Raw genomic sequence first — 20,009 nt, forward strand, 5'->3', positions numbered from 1 at the left:
ATTCCCGTTAAACTTCGTTTCAATTTTTTCTTCACATTAATATCAGGACTCGAGAGAAAAAAACACCTACATAGAAAAATATTTCCCAACTTTTGGTAAATATTTACAAAAGGAGATTGTTTTTAATTCTATTATTAAAATAGGTCCAATATTGTTACTCACTTTTTGAGATAATTTGTGAAAATTATATTTTCTTTTTAAGGTGCAAGGAAAGACAGAATGTGTGTACAAGGTAATTATGATGGTTCCACAATCGTAATTACTAATTACAGCAGTAAGAATGCCTTTATTGTAGAGTTCCAGTCAAACGGTCGTAGAACCAACGTAATTACCCTACATACATTGAGGAACTCTGAAATTCGTAGAGGTTCTAAATGATTACATTGGTGGGACCACCGTAATTACCTTGTGTATTTCTTGTCCTTTTCTGTGCAAGACTATCAATTTCTGACAATGGCATCATCACTTATAAAGAAAATCTACTTGACATAATCCGTATGACACGATTAATATTTTTGTTGTATTTATGTTATATATAATTATAGATTGTATAACACGGTTATAATACGATAACCTACTATGAATAATACAAAATTTCACTGGTTATAATAAAAGTTCATTTGGTTGAGTGTGATATATCTCCTACAGACATCCAACATATAATTTTTTTCTAATTATTTGTGGTACTAGTTTTCCTCGGTTAATCAGAACTTAGTCGCTTGTTCTTATTTCTCGAGGTCCAGTACTCATCCATTGTGGAAAAAAAAAGGCAAATTAACGGATCCATAATACAACACTTCGTAACATAATAAATTACTTAAAGAAAATTTAGTAGACTACTACAACACTTTGTAAGTTGAAGAGCTACTAATGTTTTTAAGACCAATATATAAAATAAATAAATTAAAAAAAAAAAAACAACCTCATAAAGCATATCTTAAGTGTGTGATCCCAATTGAGATGTCCTTCCTCTTTTATGTGCTGTCATTTTCAATCATGCAGATCTTCTTTCCAAATTACGAAATTTAAAAAAAAAAAATTAATTAGGATGATCTAATACTTTCTATCAAAAAAACACCAACTATTTATACTCTCAACTAGAGATAGATTAGAAATTTCCTTAAGACAAAAAAAACATGGGTACCCCAAACATGTCATCCCTGTTATCTATATTACTTGTTTTTACCTTTATTTCTCCATTGAGTTGTTATTCACAGGGAAATGAAACTAAAATAAAAGGAATGTTTGTGTTTGGTAGCTCTCTGGTTGACAATGGAAATAATAACTTCCTTCAAACTAAGGCTAAAGCAAATTTTTGGCCATATGGAATAGATTTTCCATATGGTTCTACCGGGAGATTCACTAATGGAAAAAATGTGATAGATCTTCTTTCCGATCATCTTGGGCTTCCTTTTATTCCGCCTTTTTATCATCCTTCAACTACCGGTGCCAATATTACTCATGGTGTTGATTTTGCTTCTGCTGCTTCTGGAATACTTGATTTTACTGGCACAGTTTCTGTAAGATGATTCTTCTTCTTCTTCCTCTTCCTTGGTTCATAACACTTGAAATGCATAATCTAGTAAATGTTAGTCTTAGATTATATTATAGCTTTTGTTATGTATATATACTTTGGATTAATTTTAATATATTGTTGAATTTAAACACTGTAAATGAATTGAAAATATTGCAGGGTAATGTGACAGGGTTGAATAAGCAAATTGAAAACTTTGTGGAGAGGACATTACCAGCATTGGAAACTCAATTAGGTATTAAAAGTGACAAATTTCTAAGAAATTATATGTTTGTTGTGGGGATTGGAGGAAATGATTACACAAATAACTACTTCGCTCGTCCAATGAATCAAACCCTTCAAGCTTTCACTAATAATCTCATCCTTGCATTATCTGCCAAATTTAAGGTAACCTCTAATATAGACCTCAGATTTGTCTATCTCTTTTCTTTAATTTTCTGCTTTTACTGTTAGTATATTTTTCTGTGTTGGTTTTGGTATTTTTTTTGTTAATCACGTCCAACATTTTTAAAATAGAAGTTTGTTTTCTTAAGAATCTAACAAGAGTTTTGTATATGGAGAGAGCGATCCCACTAGAATCTGAATTTGTCTGAACTGTAAATATCATTAATTAAAATTGGTTTGGTGAGTGCAGATATTGTACAATTTAGGAGGCAGAAAATTTGTATTGATGTCAGCAAATCCACTTGGGTGCTATCCGATTAAAAGAAGAAATGGTTCAAAATGCATAAAAGAATTGAATGAAGCTGCTCTCCTCTACAATTCTCAATTGAAATCATTGGTTGATCATATGAACCAACAATTTCCTGATTCTCATTTTGTTTTTGTCAATTCTTATCACATCATAATGGATATAATCAACAATCATACTTCTCTAGGTAATTTAATTCTTCTACCTTTTCGATTTAATTAATGTTTGATTTTGCAAATTAATTAATAATCAAAGTTTGGCTTGGTTTGGAGTTGCAGGATTTCAAAATGTAAAGGAAGCATGTTTTGATAGGTCATCCAACAAAGTCTGTGTAAACAGAAAACAGTATGTGTTTTTTGATGGAGTTCATCCTACTCAAGCTGTCAATCTTATTATAGCTTCCAAGGCTTTTTTTTCTAATCTTCAGTCGGAAGTTTATCCCATTAATATCAACCAACTTTCTATGTTTTAGACACAGATATTGTTCGCTTTGATCCAATTAAGTGTGGTTCTTTGTGTTAAAATAAACTTAATTTATAATAAAAACAAAATGAAGTTAATTATTAATGAATATGTGAATCCATGAACAAACATGTGATGATGGATAGGATGAAAAAAACAAAAAGATCAATAAAGACCATTGACTAATATATTGTGGATGTGCTCCATCCACTTTTGTAGTTGAAAAGAATATTATGCTTTATATAAAGAGTTAGTCTTTGTAATGGAAAGAAAGATAAGAAAGTTTGGATTAATTGAGTGTCTTATCTTCTCCCATTTTCATTTTCTTAGTTTCTTTTTTCATCAATTAATAGTCCTCAAAATTACATATTTAGTCGTTACAAATTATAACTCAGTCCTTACCTTGTAACAATTCCAATCCCTCTAATTTTCAACACTTTGAACTTTCTAACTTTAAAATATTTACATGTATTAGAAATCTACTTTACTAATATAGTTTAGTAAACTCGCTATGTTTATTTATAATGTGAGATTAAGATTATTCACGTTTCTATCCTCATTCTTTATATCTCCTTGAGGTTGAGGATAACATTCTCTAGAGATATAACTCAAAAAGTTCAATATCGACGGTGCTTACAATGAATTAAGATAAGAAAAGACAAACAACTTATCAATAATTCAAATAAAAAGATAGATTAGTATAATTTGTGGTGGTTTGGCGGTTTTTCTCTTAATTTGAGATTTAGTCAAAGTTTATAATAGATTAGACATTCAGAGTATTAAGATGGTGTTTGTTAGAAGGGATGATGAGGTGGAATAATAGGGTGTTTATTTGGTGGTTCAATTGATTTTAGAGAGAGAAAAATCAAGAGATATGAGAAAGAAAGAAGAAAAAAATAAGAAATTATAGAGATGGAGAAAATGGTATAATTGATTTTTATTTTTTATTTTGGGGTTTGTTTGTGATAATTAGATAATAAGGGGGTTAATTTATAAAATAAATAAATATAATGACTAAATTAACTCTTTTTTATTTGACTTTTAACATTGTTAGTCAATTTGGTATGTGTTTGCTAATGGAATGAACCTCAAGGTACCAGTTTGCAAACTTTTAAACCACATGGGTATTGTTCGAAAACAGGTGTAACCACAAGGTTTATTTTTGTATTTTTCCTTATTTTTAATTCAATTTAAATTATAAAATTTACTAAGAGTTTTAAATTTTATTTATATATATTTAAAATTTACTAATCATAAGTTGAAACCTAACTTAGTGATACTGTGTATATAGTGTAGTGATACCTAATGGCCAATTTCAAATCCTACCTTCAACATATATTTCTTTTTATAAATTAACTATGTCTGAATGGTTAACCGGATTAAACCGTTCAATCGGACCAGTTCATCCAACCGATTCAAACGATTCAATCCGGTTTGTTGAGTCTATACCAACCAGACCAAAAATATAGCCAGTTTGCAGTCGAACCGTCCGGTCCGGTTTTCATAACGTTGCTCTATACAAAAGAGGTTTTCCTCTCATTGTAAGGTAATTTCATATATATATATATATATATATATATATATATATATATATATATATATATTAGAAAAAAATAATCTTAATAAATCCAAAAAAAATTAATTCATATTTGACAAATGAATGGAGATACGTGAATTAGGAGGTAACTTTTAAGGGTGGCAACGAAGGAGATATTATCTAAAAATTCCATATATCTGAACTGATGGGGATAGAGAATTATTAAAAAAAAAGGAATTGGACGAGGAAGGGGAATACTATTCCGCCCCATAGGGACCCCCACCCTGTCTCTATATATATCTCCATGAATATTTCCGAATAATAAAATATTTATATACTTTTATTATATTTAATACATATACTGTTTGTTTCAACTTTTCGAAGCAGCGTTTAACGTTTCATTCCAAACCGTATGGAATATGGAGTTTGGTTAAGTTTGTACAACCGCTGCTTTTAGCATTTTATATATATATATAAACAGCATCGTTTTGGAGCTTTCATGAATAACTGTTTGTATTTATTGGATGTTGACAAAATTATCCTTATTTCCACAAAATGCATATCGTCTTTAACGTTATTCCTATCTCTATAATATAATTACCAAAAAAAACAATAATTTTAGACATTCACACAATTTTGCGTATTACAAAGGAGGGAGAAAGAGCTAATTCCAAAGCAATTCGACTAGGTACTGAAGTGTATAGGCCAAAATACACAAAGGGAGGTATTAGGGGTCTAGGGGTGTCAATATGGGTTCGTGGGTCGTAAACAGGTCGTGTCAACCTACTTAGATAACTCATTTAGATCAATCCTAGCACGACCTATTTGATAACATAGAGATATTATCCCGAGGACCAAAAGGGATATTCACCTTGAGAACGCCGCGTATTAATCCCCAAAGGAGAGCCGGAAGGCGGATCTCCACGGTTCTGCTCAGAGAGATCCGCTGGCGGACCTATGAGGCGAATCTCCTCATTCACCTGATTCGCCACTGTAACGACTGGCCGCCGACTCGGCCATAAAGACCATTAATGAGTTATCAATTAGCTAACCGCCAGGTTAAAGATAACTTGTAACCGCCATTAATGGAGCATTAATGGAGGCTTTCTAGTTGCCTGAAGGTTACGACTTCCTAGCTATATATAGCCTGCATCCCTAGGCTATCAAGGTACACATTCTCACAACCTTTGTCAATTCAGTTTGTTTCCTTGATTCACCTTACTGACTTTGGCATCGGAGCCTCCCCCCATCGAACACAACAACGCCCCCACAGGGACGGACGTTGATCAGAATTTCTCTACTTGTTATCAATTGGTGCGGTGATCGTGGAATCCTTAATCAAACAAAGGGTTTTTCGTTCACATTAAGAAACTATGACAACTGGAGACCAGAATCCCTCTTTAGGAATTGAAACACCATTAGTTACACCATCTAGTGCTGGCCGCACAGATTCAACTGCTCCTGCAACGCACGTCGAAAGTAGTATGAACCCTGATGCTTTCATCAACATGTGTGCACAAGCAATCGGAGAGCGGTTTGGACCCGAGACGAGGAATCGCCTGTGGTCGTTCATGACCCTTCCTCCACATTGGAGCATGGCGTCCACATCGACTGTATCATCTTGGCCCTTGTTAAACTTTGGACCGGGCGCCCAGAGTTCTTCATTTCTCCAAGCTCACAACACGGATTCCATGGTAACTACTACGGCGGCAGTTGGAGAACTGCAAATCAATCGGGAGTTATTACCTAGTGGCGTAGAAGGAAGTCAAAGGAATGATTCAACCCTTCCGGGCGGATCTACGGGTCCTGGATTAAATCTAGGCGGGTCCGATATCCCGAGGCACCCACGGACGAATCTCTCCCTTGGCGGATCCGAGGGGCGAACACACAAAAAGCGTAGAAGGGAGAAAAGTAGGCGGTCTAAATCACCCTCGCCTCGACGACCGAGATCCTCCCGTCGGGGCAGATCGCCCCCTTCTACTGGTCGTAGACGGAGTAAAATGCCAGCGGAGACGCCCCATTTGAGTGGACCACCGCCCCCGCCACCCTCGGGAACTGTTGGACACATCCCGTTGGGAAGCCATGGAGGAGGTAGTGGGCAAGCTCCCCCAGGAGGGGGGGCGGAGGAGGTAATAGCGGAGGAGGAGGCGGACGCGAAAGTGGAGGAGGGCGTTCGCCATCAGATCCATCATCTGGGTCAAGCTCTTCTTCCTCTCCAAGCAGATCTCCACGAAGGGGTCGCCCAAGGGCGGATCCAGAGAATTTTGATGATAGAGTTAGAGCTCTGGTACTCCGTATGAATGAGGAAAATTCCAGGCATAATCCGTTCGCCAATAGAGATTCGCCTTTCGCGGCTTGGATTGAGGCGGAGGAAACTGATAGAGCTTTTAAAATACCTAATCTCGCTATCTACACAGGTGTTGACAATCCGGAAGCTCACGTTAGAAAATACCGAATACTGCTCAAACTCAACCGTGCCACCGAGCCTGTGCTCTGCAAAATGTTTGTCACCACGCTAGGAGGTCTAGCCTACGGGTGGTTTCAGTCTTTACCTCCGGGCTCAATAAACAGTTTTGATCAATTGAGCAGGGAATTTTATGCTAAATTCGCCGGTTGTATTCCTCTAGTGGTTAAATCATGGAAGCTTTTTGAGTTAAAGCAGAAGGCGAATGAATCCCTTCGGGAGTATGTGGACACTTTTAACCAATTGTGCATACAAATCGTTGATGTGGATATCTCCGTAGCAGTGGAATGTTTTGTGAGAAACACCACTTGTAAAAGCTTGCAAGAAGATCTAATTCGAAAGAAACCCACCAGCATGGCAGAATTGATGGAGCGTTGTAAAGACTTTATCGAGGTGGATGACATTCGCCGAGGATCACTGTCATCGCCCAAAAGGGACAAGGGCGAATCTCGCCATCGAGATAGAGACAAAGACAAACATCAGGATTCTTCCTCTAGAGGCAGGCAAAGGGGTTCTAAGAACAAATCAACGTTTGTCACCTCTTTCACACCTCTCAATGCTTCTAAAAGTGAAGTCCTTATGTGGATAGAGAACAGTCAACACAAACGGAGCATTTCATACCCCGAACCAAAGGGGGGGGAGTACACCAATACTGGTAAAAATCCTAAAAATTATTGTAAATATCACAGGAAAAATGGCCATGACACCGATGCATGTTGGGAGTTAGCTCGGGAAATCGAGCGTCTCATCGAGAGGGGCAAATTGGATCGGTTCATCCAGAATGATGGCAAGAAATGAGATGGTGATAGATCCAAAGAGGACCCAAAGAAGAAGGGGAAGGGTTCCATTAATGTCATAGCAGGCGGACCTGGATATCAACCAATGCTGAAAAAGGCAAGGACTACCGCTCTTGACAGGGCATCGTTAAATCGCCCCTTTGCCGATGTAGGTCCTGAAATCTCCCCCCATGCGGACGCACTGGTCGTCACTATGATGGTGGAAGGCTGGGAGATGAAAAGAGTGATGGTTGATACTGGGAGTTCGTGCAATGTCATCACCAGAGGAGCTTTCGCCAAACTCATGATTGATCCAGTCCAGGTAGAGCCAACTGTGGTCGATATCCTAGGAGTGACGGGACACACTATCCAAACAAAAGGCCAAGTCACTCTGGATTGCGAGCTTGCGGACGATGACTAGGTCTGGAAAGGTGATCTGGAATTTTCTATCTTAGATGGTCAGTTAGCTTACAATATCATCCTCGGACGACCCTTTATCTTCGAAGTTGCAGCCCTTATCTCCATACGCCACTTAACGCTTTACATCCCCACGGCCAAGGGAGGTGTAATGATCAGAGGTAGCCAAAAGGTAGCCCAGAAGACATATTTGGCATCACTGATGATTCGCCCCCAATCTAAAGAAGAGGATGAGGAGGAGCTCATCACAATGGCCTTGGACGAGACAGAAATGTACCTTATGGCGGATGAAAAGCAGGTGCGAATGGCTAAAGGGCTCAAGGGCGAAATTAAAAATGCAATCACCAAGGTACTCCGTGAGGCGGAGGATGTCTTCGCATGGAAGGATGAAATTCTCCCCGGAATCAGTCCAGACGTGATCACACAAGCTCAACATTGATAAAGATGCAGTTCATGTGGCTCAGAAGTGGAGAAACCATGGCCCCGAAAGGCAGAAGGTGATAGAAGAAGAGATCACCAAGCTCCAGCGGGCGGACGCCATTGAGGAGGTGTTTTATACTCAGTGGCTGGCGAACGTCGTTCTGGTAAAGAAGGCGGGCGGATCTTACCGCATGTGTATTGACTTTACGGATCTCAACAAAGCTTGTCCCAAAGACAACTATCCTCTGCCATGTATTGACATGCTCGTAGACGGAACCGCCGGTCACGCCATGTACTCCTTTACGGATGTGAAGTCAAGTTATCATCAGATCCCCATGGAGCCCTCGGATAGAATCAAGACCTCGTTCGTAACACATCAAGCCAATTATTGCTTCAAAGTTATGCCCTTTGGGCTTAAGAACGCGGGTGCAACTTATCAGAGGATGATGAACAAGATATTCGCAGATAGTAAAGGGGATAACTATTCTGTCTGTGGATGACATGATCATCAAAAGCACAACCGTAGAAAGGCATGCCGATGATATAAAGGAGGTACTGGACGTACTCCGACGCCACAACATTAAGCTGAACCCAGAGAAGTGTACTTTTGGGGCGACGTATGGAAAATTCTTAGGGTTCATGATCAGCGAAAAAGGAGTTAGCCCAAATCCTGACAAGGTTAAGGCTGTCCTAGAAATGCAAGCACCACGGAACCTCAGAGAAGTATAATGCCTTAATGGGCGGATCATAGCCTTGGGCAGGTTTATCTCTTGTTCAGCTCGCAGATGTCAGCCCTTTTACGAGGTCATCAAGAAGCAAAAGGCGTTCGAGTGGAATGAGGATTGTGAAAAGGCCTTCGAAGGAATCAAGCGGTTCCTCACGGAGCCGCCCATGATGAGTCGGCCAATGAAGGGAGAGGACCTCTACATGTATGTATCGGTTATGGATAAGGCTGTGTGCACGGTCATGATACGAGAGGAAGATGGCCAGCAGTTTCCGATTTATTATGTGAGCAAGGTTCTGAAAGACGCCGAAACCAGATATTCTAAGCTTGATAAAATGGCGCTAGCTGTTGTCACCACAACAATCTGCCTTAGACCATATTTTCAGGCGCACACTGTGGTGGTTCGAACGAATATACCGATGAGAAAGGTGTTGCAGAAGCCGGACACTTCTGGAAGGTTGATGGAATAGGCAATCCGCCTTGGTGAATTCGATGTGAGATATGAAAGCAGGTCAGCTTTAAAAAGTCAAGTCTTGGCAGACTTTGTGAATGAATTCACTGATGAGGGGATAGATCATCCCAAGCCTCCAGTAGAAGAGTGGACAATGTACACTGATGGCGCCTCCTCAGCGGATGGAGCTGGCGTAGGCATTGTGATCAAGGGTCCCCAATACATAAAGTTACGGTATGCAGCAAAATTGAATTTCCATGCAACTAATAATGCTGCTGAATATGAAGCTCTGGTATTGGGATTACGCCTACTCAAAGAAATCACTCCTGAGCGGATTGTGATCTATAGTGACTCTAAGCTAATGGTTAACCAAGTAATCAAGAACTACGAGGTGAAAGATGATGTTTTGGCCAAATACGTAGCAGAAGTCAAAAAATTGCTAGATCACCTTGAGGCTAAGGAAACCAAATGGGAACTGATTCACGTACCAAGGGAGTCCAACACAGAGGCGGATCATTTGGCCAAAATGGCCTCTTGTGAGGAGAACTGGACAGATCCAGATTGTCCCTTCGAAGTTAAAATAGCTCCAGCCTTCGCTTCAGAGGAAGTATCCCTACTCACAACGGTAGAAGATGATTGGAGATCGGTCATTCACCAATATCTGCTATGTGGAACTTTACATGAGGATAAGGAAAAGGCACGACGGATAGTTAGGAGAGCGGCTTATTTCTCCATAATCAACGACGGCCTTTACAGAAAATCTTTTAGCCACCCTTGGTTGAAGTGCATTCTGTCGGAAGAGGGACAACAAATCCTCAAGGAGCTACATGAGGGATCATGTGGGGCTCATGAAGCATCCGCCACCATCTTAAAGAAATCCAGGTTAGCGGGTTTCTACTGGCCCACGGCCGAATTGGATGCACAAAAATTGGTAGAATCTTGTCATAGTTGCCAGATTCATGCGAATGAATCACATACTGCCAAACATCTCCAGAGGCCCATCATAGAAGGACGGCCATTCGCCCTCTGGGGAATAGACATTGTTGGCCTGTTTCCTCCAACTCGCCGATAGAGAAGGTACGTGGTAGTGGCAGTGGATCATTTCACCAAGTGGGTAGAAGTCGAAGCTGTCTCCTCAATAACTGCAGAATGAATGGTGGAATTCGTCAAGGACAACATCGTGGGAAGATACGGTGTTCCGCATACCATCATCACCGATAATGGAACACAGTTCAACTGTAGCGAATTCAAAACTTTCTGTGAAGAGTGGGTAATCTGAACAGATTTGCCTCCGTTTATTATCCCCAATCCAACGGAATGACCGAAGTCACGAATCGGACGATCGTAAAAGGGATAAAGAAGAGATTGGGAGAGCATGATAAGAAGTGGGCGGACCAGCTGACAAGCGTTTTATGGGCTTATCGCACCACTCCTAGGACGGCCACAGGAGAAACACCATTCGCCCTCTCTCATGGTGTAGAGGCAGTGATCCCGGTTGAAATACAGGTCCCAAGTGATAGAGTGGCCTTTTATTGCGAAGAGGACAACGGCAAAAGGCTAAGGGAAAGTCTAGATCAGGTAGGCGATCGAAGAGACCAAGCCTATGTACGCATGGCGGCGTATAAACAGCGGATCGCCGCTTACCATGATAAAAATGCCAAGCTTGTGGATCTGAATGTGGGTGATCTTGTGCTCCGAAAGGCCGACAAAATCCAGTCTCGAGAAGGCAAGGGCAAGTTAGGGCTCAACTGGACGGGTCCGTATCAGATAGTGGACAAGATTGGGTCCGCCACATTTAAAATTCAGGACATGAAGGGCAACACATTACCGCGCACATGGAACCTCCAAAATCTCCGCAAATATTTTGTCAGAAAATGAGGTGTACACACGGTCTTGAGTACTCTTTTTCCTTTAGTAAGCTTTTTTCCCATGTGGTTTTTCTTACTAAAGGTTTTAACGAGGCTCACCTATAAGACCTGATTGCTGTAATAAAGCATTTCTCCCATTAATAAACATCATTTGTTCTATTATCTGTGTTCTTTTTAAAGTTTATTGCAGCAATATTAATATTCCAGTCTTAACAAGAAGAGGGGCATCCAACACTCTCCACATTAACAAAGTATCGCTATCTCATAGCTACTTTTTCTCCTTAGACATAAGAGAGCCTATCTTATGGGCGGATCCATCTTTGAGAGGATCTCAATCTCTGATAGAGTTAAAACGATCCTTGGACGCAAGGTCTTTACACTCTCTTACATATCCTTCCCAAAAAAGGATTCACAAGTCCTACGGGCGGATCACTTGACCTCAAAGACAGGTAGCAAATTGATCCCCTAGGCAGCTTTACTTCCTTCAATGGAATAAAACAGCTTCTAACCTTCACAAAGGTCCATGCAATGGAGTATGGCTGGCCACCTACTCCAAAATAAATCCTAGATGCCTATACATTTACTTACGCAAACGTAATAGTAAAATAAATAGCTGCCATAAAGGATTAAAACAAACTGTACTTAAGGATTTTTTACAAATCACAAGTAAGCAACTAAGTAATAATAGGAGCATCCTCATTTACACTATCCTTGCTTACGGCGCCAGCCTGAGAAGCCTCCTTCTCCACAGCCTCAGATACGCCAGCCGAAGGTACCTCCTTTTCCACGGAAGATGTGGGACCAAGAGGAGGGGTGTTATCAGTGATCGGTTCTTCACCCGCCTTGGGGGGCATTTCCTCAAGCTCCACTAGCGTGACATTAGTGGAAGGTTTTCTCTCCTCCATGGGTCCCTTCATCCATCTTCGAACATATTCGTGGAGGTATTCCTTAGCGTCTGACATTTTGTCATATTTGGCTACGTCTTCCGGCTCAGGGACAGTGAACTGCGGATCTATAAAATTAATCTCGGGATGCGCCAAGGAAAAGTACGTCATGAGCAGTTCGCCATAATAGAAGGCTTGCTCACCCGCCATATATTCAGCTTCTCCTAGGGCGTCCTCATGGTTCTTGGCGTCTGTCACAATCTTTTCCTTCAGCTTCTCAATTTCCGCGTCTCTAAGGACTAAGGCGGCTGTGGCAGAGGCAAGGTTCGCATTAGCAGAAGCAATGTGCGCATTGGCATCCGCTACCAGGAATTTGGTTCTGATTCCTTTGCACTTCGCCCACCTGACCCAGGGCTTCATCCAAGTTGTTTATGATGGACTCATTCTTAAAAGATCCTTGAGCGCCATACTTGGCGGACCAGTATCCGCCCATATCAGGCTTCGCCATCTGCACAAACGTTCAAGGGTCAAAACTTAAAACTTGATGAACAGATAAAAATAAAAGGCAACTTACCTGTTCTATCTCCCCAACAGGCCTGGCGGACCTCATGGCATCCGCCATAAGCTTAAGGCCCCCAGTGGCTATAGGCTTCCTCCTTTTTAGTGGCGGCTCGACCACTGTTCCCGCAGGGCGTTTTCCAGTATCCGTTTGAGGATTCACCGCTTGATCTTTCCTACGCGCTTCAGCCTCTAAAAACTTCCTACGCTTCTCTATAATAGCGTGATTGGCCTTAGATAAACCCCTGCCAAGGAAAACATTGAAGTAATCAAAGTTCAAGAAGAAATAAAAGTTACCTTGGTCAAATTGCGCAATCTTGGAGTAAATGAATTGCTCCCCCTCTCGGCGAATCAACAGAATATCGCTCATCATGAAGGCTAAAGCGTCTGCGTATGACCATGCATCCGCCTTGATCTTCTTCATGAGCTCCGCCACCACTTCATCACTATCGGTCAATATTTGCATATCGCCCGCCATGTGTAAAGGCTTGGGATTCCAAAACGAGGGAAAACCCAGAGATTCGCCCTCTTTTATCTTCACATAGAAGAATTTCTCATCCCAGCAATGGACATTGGACATTTTGTCGCTGAATGGCGAATATACTCCGAATTTGGCGAAGGTGAGATAGGATTCATACTTCCATTTCGAGGGTTTATGGAAAGCTCTAAAAACACGACCCGTATATACCACTCCTAAATTTGAGGCGAGGTAGCAGTCTAAAGCAATATCCAACCAACCGTTGGGGTGCAGTTGGCTGGCTGTAATATCAAAGTATGAGAGGATGTCCACCATCATCTTTGGGAGAGTAAGCCAGAACCCTCTCTCTACATGACTGCAATATACTGTTAGAAAACCGCTAGGCAGACAGGAAGGTCGTTGATGGGCTGCGGCTAACTGAGTCTCATAATTATTGATCCAAGGGAAGCGATTCGCCAGATCCACTAGATCCGCGGCACTCATACGAGACGGAGTGGACTCCGCTCGAGGGTTCTTTTTCCTAGGTGGGATAGAAGAAGAGGCCATTTTCCCCGGAAAACACCTAGCCTTAACGGCCGGAGCGGTACCGGAGACAGAAGTAAAAAGAACTGGATATCTGGTGGAACGAGTTTGGTAGCGATTACACGCCGAGTTATTAAACCCAGCTAAATCAGAGCTAATCATGTCCTCGGAGGAAAAGGAGTTCTCCGATGACGAAGTGGTCCAACTAAAATCAACTACTATTTCGAGGGAAGGGGTCGAATTAAAAAGCTCTGAAGTCGATCTAGAAGATGAAGATGAACTTCTAAACATTCAGAGAAAAGTTAAACAGAAGAAGATGAACTTACATGTGAAATCGGAAGCTTGGAACGAAACTCTGAAAATTCCCAGGAAAAGCTTCGAACAATAAAGGAGACAATGAAGAAGAAATGGAGAAGAAAGAGAAAGCGAAATAGGAAGAAGGATGTTTTCTCCTTCCTGGGACAGTGCGTCCACTACACGTGTCATTCATCAATTGGCATCGAACAGGGTGCTCATTAATGCAGATGTTTATGACGGCGCGCGGAAGCTCAAAAGCCCTAAAGGACTTTAAGGGAATTTTGGGGGGGCTTCTGATAACATAGAGATATTATCCTGAGGACCAAAAGGGATATTCACCTTGAGAACGCCGCGTATTAATCCCCAAAGGAGAGCCGGCAGGCGGATCTCCACGGTTCTGCTCAGAGAGATCCGCTGGCGGACCTATGAGGCGAATCTCCTCATTCACCTGATTCGCCACTGTAACGGCTGGCCGCCGACTCGGCCATAAAGACCATTAATGAGTTATCAATTAGCTAACCGCCAGGTTAAAGAGAACTTGTAACCGCCATTAATGGAGCATTAATGGAGGCTTTCTAGTTGCCTGAAGGTTACGACTTCCTAGCTATATATAGCCTGCATCTCTAGGCTATCAAGGTACACATTCTCACAACCTTTGTCAATTCAGTTTGTTTCCTTGATTCACCTTACTGACTTTGGCATCGGAGCCTCCCCCCGTCGAACCCAACGACGCCCCCACAGGGACGGACGTTGATCAGAATTTCTCTACTTGTTATCACTATTTAATAAACTAGTTGACACGATATGACCCATTTATTAAACGGGTTGAAACGGGTTGGCCTAGATAACTTGTCTATTTAAAAAACATGATTAAAAAACTAATATAATTCGTTTAACTCATTAACCTGTTATATATTGTTAAATGGATTGTATGACTCGTCAAACCATTAACCTATTATAATTTTTTATCTCTTTTCTCATATCATATTATATCTTACAAAAAATCATATTACAAACAATATGAAATCTATTGAATATTTCGTTGTCTTTTACCTAAAAAATTAAAAGTAGAATATCCAAACAAAAATCATATGGAAGGAAAAGGGAATAGAAAGAAAGGATGGATTTATGTTATCCATTTCAAAACAACAACCAATTTATATAACAAAACAGTAGTAGAAAGAAATAACCGATTTATGCCAAACAACCAATATGCATTCATTTATTCCTAACAATATATTCTATACAAAAAACAAGTTATTGAAATTAATAAAAAAAGACAAGAATTTATGCCAAAGAACCAATCTATGTCAAAGAATTAATATGCATTCATTTATGCCTAACTATATATTCTACACTAAAAGACAAGTTATTGAAATTAAAACTTGCCTAACTATCAAAGCTTGCCTAACTTGCGTGTTATCCTGAGAGATATTATTGAGATTACTCGCGCATTTTCCTCTATTGAGTTCATATATGAGAGACGTCAGGCAAACGTTATCGCATATAATTTAGCCGTTTGAGCTTGTTCTTTCTCATTTGGTAATTCTTATAGAAGATTTCCTTCATTGTGTTTCTTCTTGTATTTTGAACGATATTATTTCTCTTGCTTTGTAATACAAGTTTTCTATTATAAAAAAAAAACAAAAAAAGACAGTTATGCCAAACAACCGATTTATGCGAAACAACCGATCATCCAGGCATTTTTTTTCTTCTTTTTATATCCACTTTACTAAAAGATGAGTTATTGAAATTAACCAAAAAAGACGGACGAACTAAAGACGAGTTATTGAAATTAACAAAAAAACAATTACAATAAACATACCTGATGCAGATAGAGAGGTTCATGATCAAAGGAGTTCGAAAATGGAACACTTATATCGGCAGTCACCATCTCAAATATTAGGTTTATGAATTGAAATTAAGACACCTAAACAAACACACACACACAGGGTCGTCTTAAACTTTTTGGGGCCCCTGTGCTAAATTTTTCTTAAACCCTTAATAATTAATAGAATTTTGTATTAAGATTCTAAATTTTGAATGGTTGAATATCTAAATCACATATGCACTCTTTATCAAAAAAAAAATAAAAAAAAAATAAAAAAAAATCACATATGCACTCAATGTAATGAAAAAGTGTAAATAAATCTTATTACATTATTATTTTTAATTTAAACTAATATCTATATTTGACTAAGCACGTCTTATATGTTAGTGATAATTATATCATACTCATATATATTAGTGATATTTACAAGCCTTATATGGGTTAAACGAGTTACATGGATCGGGTTAAATGGGTTTTCGAGTTGGATCGACATGGACCACCAAAACATTTAAAATTCTATGGGTTGCGATTAATTAACATGTCAACCTGCGACCCGACCCGTTTCATATATAAGTTAAATGTGTCGACCCATTTGACCTGTTTATGGCTCGAACCTATTAAGGTTCAACCCTAATTCATTTAATTTGCAAGTTACACCAGTGGTGTTAGCGGGTCGTGACCTACACTTGACACCCCTAGTCATAGTCTTATTTTTCCTATTTTGATTCCTAATCACATTAGGTAATAAAAATCCCAAAAGATCATCATCTAAATAATAATTAGTTAATTAATATAAATATTCTAAAGATAATAAATGTATCTTCCTCCATATTTATATTTCCTAATTAGATTTAATTTTGTTTATTTAATTTAATTAATAACTATAATCAAATTATAATTATTCTAAAATCAATTAGTCAAATTAAATCAAATTATCATAATTACAATAAACATACCCAATGCAGACAGAGAGGTTCACGATCAAAGGAGATCGAAAATGGAACACTTATATCGACAGCCACCATCTCAAATATTAGGTTTATGAATTGAAGTTAAGACATATATATTAGTGATAATTATTGGATTTTGCTATTTACCACCCCTAAATTACTTATCACCGCCACCACTTGGACAATTTTGCCCTTTGCATAAAAAAAATTGAAAAAAATTTGGCCTATACGGATGGCGCATTCCCCCCGGCCCATGGCGGGAACAGATGGCGCATTCCCCCCGACCCATGGCGGGAACGGATGGCACATCCGCCCCCACCATGGGCCAAGGGGAATGCGCCATCCGTTCCTGTCATGGGCCGGGGGGAATGCGCCATCCGTTTAGGCCAAATTTTAAAAAATGCAAAATTCTCTAATTTTTAGTGATGAAAAATACTAATCGTTCAATTTTTGTAATGAAAAATGCAAAATTCTCCAATTTTTTATGACGAAAAACGCAAAATCGTCATGAAAAATATGTATTATTTTCATGAGTTCTTTGATAAGAAAAATATAAATTTTAATATTTCTGACTCGTAATCATCCATTTTCGGGGTTCGGGTTGTCACACATCAATTATTTTCATAATTTCAATTATTGTTGTTCGGGTTTATGATTTTGGAGAGAGAATTTTCAGTTTTTGATTAAAATTATGAGAAGGGCAAAAAAGTCCAATGGAAGCAGTGATAAGTAATTTGGAGGCGGTATCATACCCATATATATTAATGATATTTACAATCTTTATATGGATTAAACGAGTTACATGGGTTCTCGGATTGGATCGATATGACCCATTAAAACGCTTAAAATTATACGGGCTACAATTAATTCACATGTCAATCTGCGACCTGGCCTGTTTTATATATGAGTTGAATGTGTCGACCGATTTGACTTGTTTATGGCTCGAACCTATTAAGATTCAACCCTAATTCATTTAATTTGCAAGTTACGCGAGTCGTGACCTACATTTGACACCCCTAGTCATAGTCTTCTTTTTCCTATTTTGATTCCTAATCACATTAGATGATAAAAATCTCAAAAGATCATTATCTAAATAATAATTAGTTAATTAATATAAATAATCTAAAGATAATAATGTATCTTCCTCTATATTTATATTTTCTAATTAGATTTAATTTGTTTATTTAATTTAATTAATAACTATAATCAAATTATAATTATGCTAAAATCAATTAGTCAAATTAAATTAATCTATTAATCAATTTGGCACTTGCTTATTTCTCTCTCGTATTTAAAATAATTCCATAATTACCATTTTTCCCTTTGTTTTTATATTTGGAACAAATCCAAAATTACCATTTTCTTATATAACTTAGCAACACATAAAATTAGTATGGAAATTAATAATTCAATCAAGTTACCAAATTTGTTTTCCACTTAAATATGGCATTCTATATTAGAACTCCGCGCTATACTAAAAAAAAAAAACTTATTGAGACTCATATAGAGATAGCGACGTATATATCTAATCTAATAATGCTTTTTGGGTAGCTGAAGTACACACAATTAAGAGTATTATAGGAGTAAGTATTTAGATAGAGAAATTATGAATAAAATAGATAGAATGACTTTTTTTTATGGAGTGGAAAGACAAATGTAACCTTGAAATTTGATTGGGTTATTAGTAAACATAAATTCCTCATATTAATGCTCTCATGTTTCGATTTTTGTATTTTCCATATTGTTTTATCTCTCTTAATTCAATAATTAACAACATCAGCAAAAGCTATTAACTATCAAAGAGCATGAAACTACAAAAAAAAAAAAAAAAAAAAAGTCTTAAGCAGCTCATGAGCAAAAAGCCAAGTTAAATGTATCAAGCTATGCTTAAATTAGTATTTGATAAATTAGTAATTGAATTCCCACGTATAAATTCAACTCAAGGAAAGCCAGTTATATTGACCATTTGATTGTTTTCTAAATGAAAATGCAATAGCAACCGACTAAAGTTAAGCTCCTAAATCAGATAAGGAAAGACTCCAACTTTATAGTTCTTAAATCAAATAAATCAAGTTCACCCAATTACCTAATTAAAATCATTACTCAATGAACTTTACATCCTAAATTAAGCTCTAAGTGAGACTTTAAATTCTCTTCTAGTCTGTTCTATCTTTACAAAAATAAGCATAACCGATTAAAAAACCAAAAAGAAAACGTAATAGATAAAAAAAGAAAACAGAAAATGTAATAGATAAAAAAAAACCTAGAAAACGCAAGAGAAGATGACGACATACCTTTGGAGCTGGAGAAAATGAGAAATGAAGGCAAGGTATGGGAATGCGGCGGAATGAATCGGATTCTTGATGTAATGTATTCCTAGAGAGCGGCGGAATGAATCGGATTCCTGGTGTAAGGTATTCCTAGAGAGAGGCGGCAGAATGAATTAGATTCCTGATGTAACGTATTCCTAAAGAGAGGCGGCAAAAAGAAGGTTTCTTAGAAGTTAGACAGAGATAGAAACTTGTTTAAATTTGTTTAAATGCATTTAGTTAATTAATTTAAACCTAAAAGTAAAAAAAAAAAATATATATTGCATTTAGGTTCGGTTTTAAACCAAACTATCTTAAAAATTAGGACCAAACAATAGGGTAAATTGCATACGTGGTGTACAATCTTTACCCGTTTTCATACTTTGGTGTACAACCTTCAATTTTGCACACTAAAGTGTACAACCTTTTGGTGACCTTCCACTAAAGTGTACAGCAGGTAATTGTGACTGGTCAACCCGAAGTCAATGCGCTACCTCAGCAATTTAACTTTTCTAAAAATAAAAAATTAACCAAATTAATATAAAATTACTTTTATACCCTTTATAACATCATCTTCTTCAACCTCCATCCTTATTTTCTTTCTACTCCATTTTCAAAAATTATTTCTCTCTCTTCAACCTCCATCCTTATTTTCTTTTTATAAGCATCACTTCTTTCTCTTTCTCTAACTCTTCCATATCTCTCTCTAATTCTCACTTTCTCTCTCTTTAATTGTTCAGCACAACTCATTTGATCATCATAAAATAATTAATCGGATACCACTTTATTCACACAAAGGGAAAATTTCAATTTAATTTCATCATTATGATGAAACA

The 20,009-nt window shown here is 38.3% G+C and overlaps 2 protein-coding genes across 3 annotated transcripts; one reads left to right on the plus strand and one right to left on the minus strand.

Moving 5' to 3' along the window:
• The first annotated feature begins 1,092 nt into the window (after positions 1 to 1,092).
• On the plus strand, positions 1,093 to 2,796 carry LOC136201550 (GDSL esterase/lipase At1g71250-like). The gene is made up of 4 exons (XM_065992240.1): positions 1,093 to 1,520; positions 1,694 to 1,921; positions 2,169 to 2,412; positions 2,504 to 2,796. The coding sequence occupies exons 1-4, from the start codon at positions 1,137 to 1,139 to the stop codon at positions 2,695 to 2,697; spliced, it is 1,050 nt and encodes a 349-aa protein (XP_065848312.1). The 5' UTR covers positions 1,093 to 1,136; the 3' UTR covers positions 2,698 to 2,796.
• On the minus strand, positions 1,334 to 19,328 carry LOC136201551 (uncharacterized). Of its 2 annotated transcripts, XM_065992241.1 has the most exons (4): positions 19,159 to 19,328; positions 15,909 to 16,013; positions 12,803 to 13,031; positions 11,972 to 12,736 (listed from the first exon to the last, which is right to left on the minus strand). In XM_065992241.1, exons 2-4 carry the CDS (start codon positions 15,929 to 15,931, stop codon positions 12,560 to 12,562), a joined length of 429 nt encoding a protein of 142 aa, XP_065848313.1. In that variant the 5' UTR covers positions 15,932 to 16,013; positions 19,159 to 19,328; the 3' UTR covers positions 11,972 to 12,559. The 2 variants fall into 2 exon arrangements, 1 of the variants encoding a protein (XP_065848313.1); XR_010673902.1 differs by lacking the exons at positions 11,972 to 12,736; positions 12,803 to 13,031 and adding an exon at positions 1,334 to 1,564 and having other exon boundaries at positions 19,159 to 19,317.
• Between the last annotated feature and the right edge of the window lie 681 nt (positions 19,329 to 20,009).

The sequence above is a fragment of the Euphorbia lathyris genome, chromosome 7, assembly GCF_963576675.1.
Source record: "Euphorbia lathyris chromosome 7, ddEupLath1.1, whole genome shotgun sequence".
In the NCBI taxonomy this organism is placed as follows: Eukaryota; Viridiplantae; Streptophyta; class Magnoliopsida; order Malpighiales; family Euphorbiaceae; genus Euphorbia; species Euphorbia lathyris.

Bases quoted from the DNA above. Each gene is read 5' to 3' on its own strand.
- LOC136201551 (XM_065992241.1), bottom strand. From the start codon at position 15,931: ATGAACCTCTCTATCTGCATCAG. The intron at 13,032-15,908 runs GTATGTTTATTG...TTTCCTTGGCAG, and splicing joins AACCTCTCTATCTGCATCAG to GGGTTTATCTAAGGCCAATC. The intron at 12,737-12,802 runs GTAAGTTGCCTT...ACGTTTGTGCAG, and splicing joins CTGTTGGGGAGATAGAACAG to ATGGCGAAGCCTGATATGGG.
- LOC136201550 (XM_065992240.1), top strand. From the start codon at position 1,137: ATGGGTACCCCAAACATGTCATCCCTGTTATCTATATTACTTGTTTTT. The intron at 1,521-1,693 runs GTAAGATGATTC...AAAATATTGCAG, and splicing joins ATTTTACTGGCACAGTTTCT to GGTAATGTGACAGGGTTGAA. The intron at 2,413-2,503 runs GTAATTTAATTC...TTGGAGTTGCAG, and splicing joins CAACAATCATACTTCTCTAG to GATTTCAAAATGTAAAGGAA.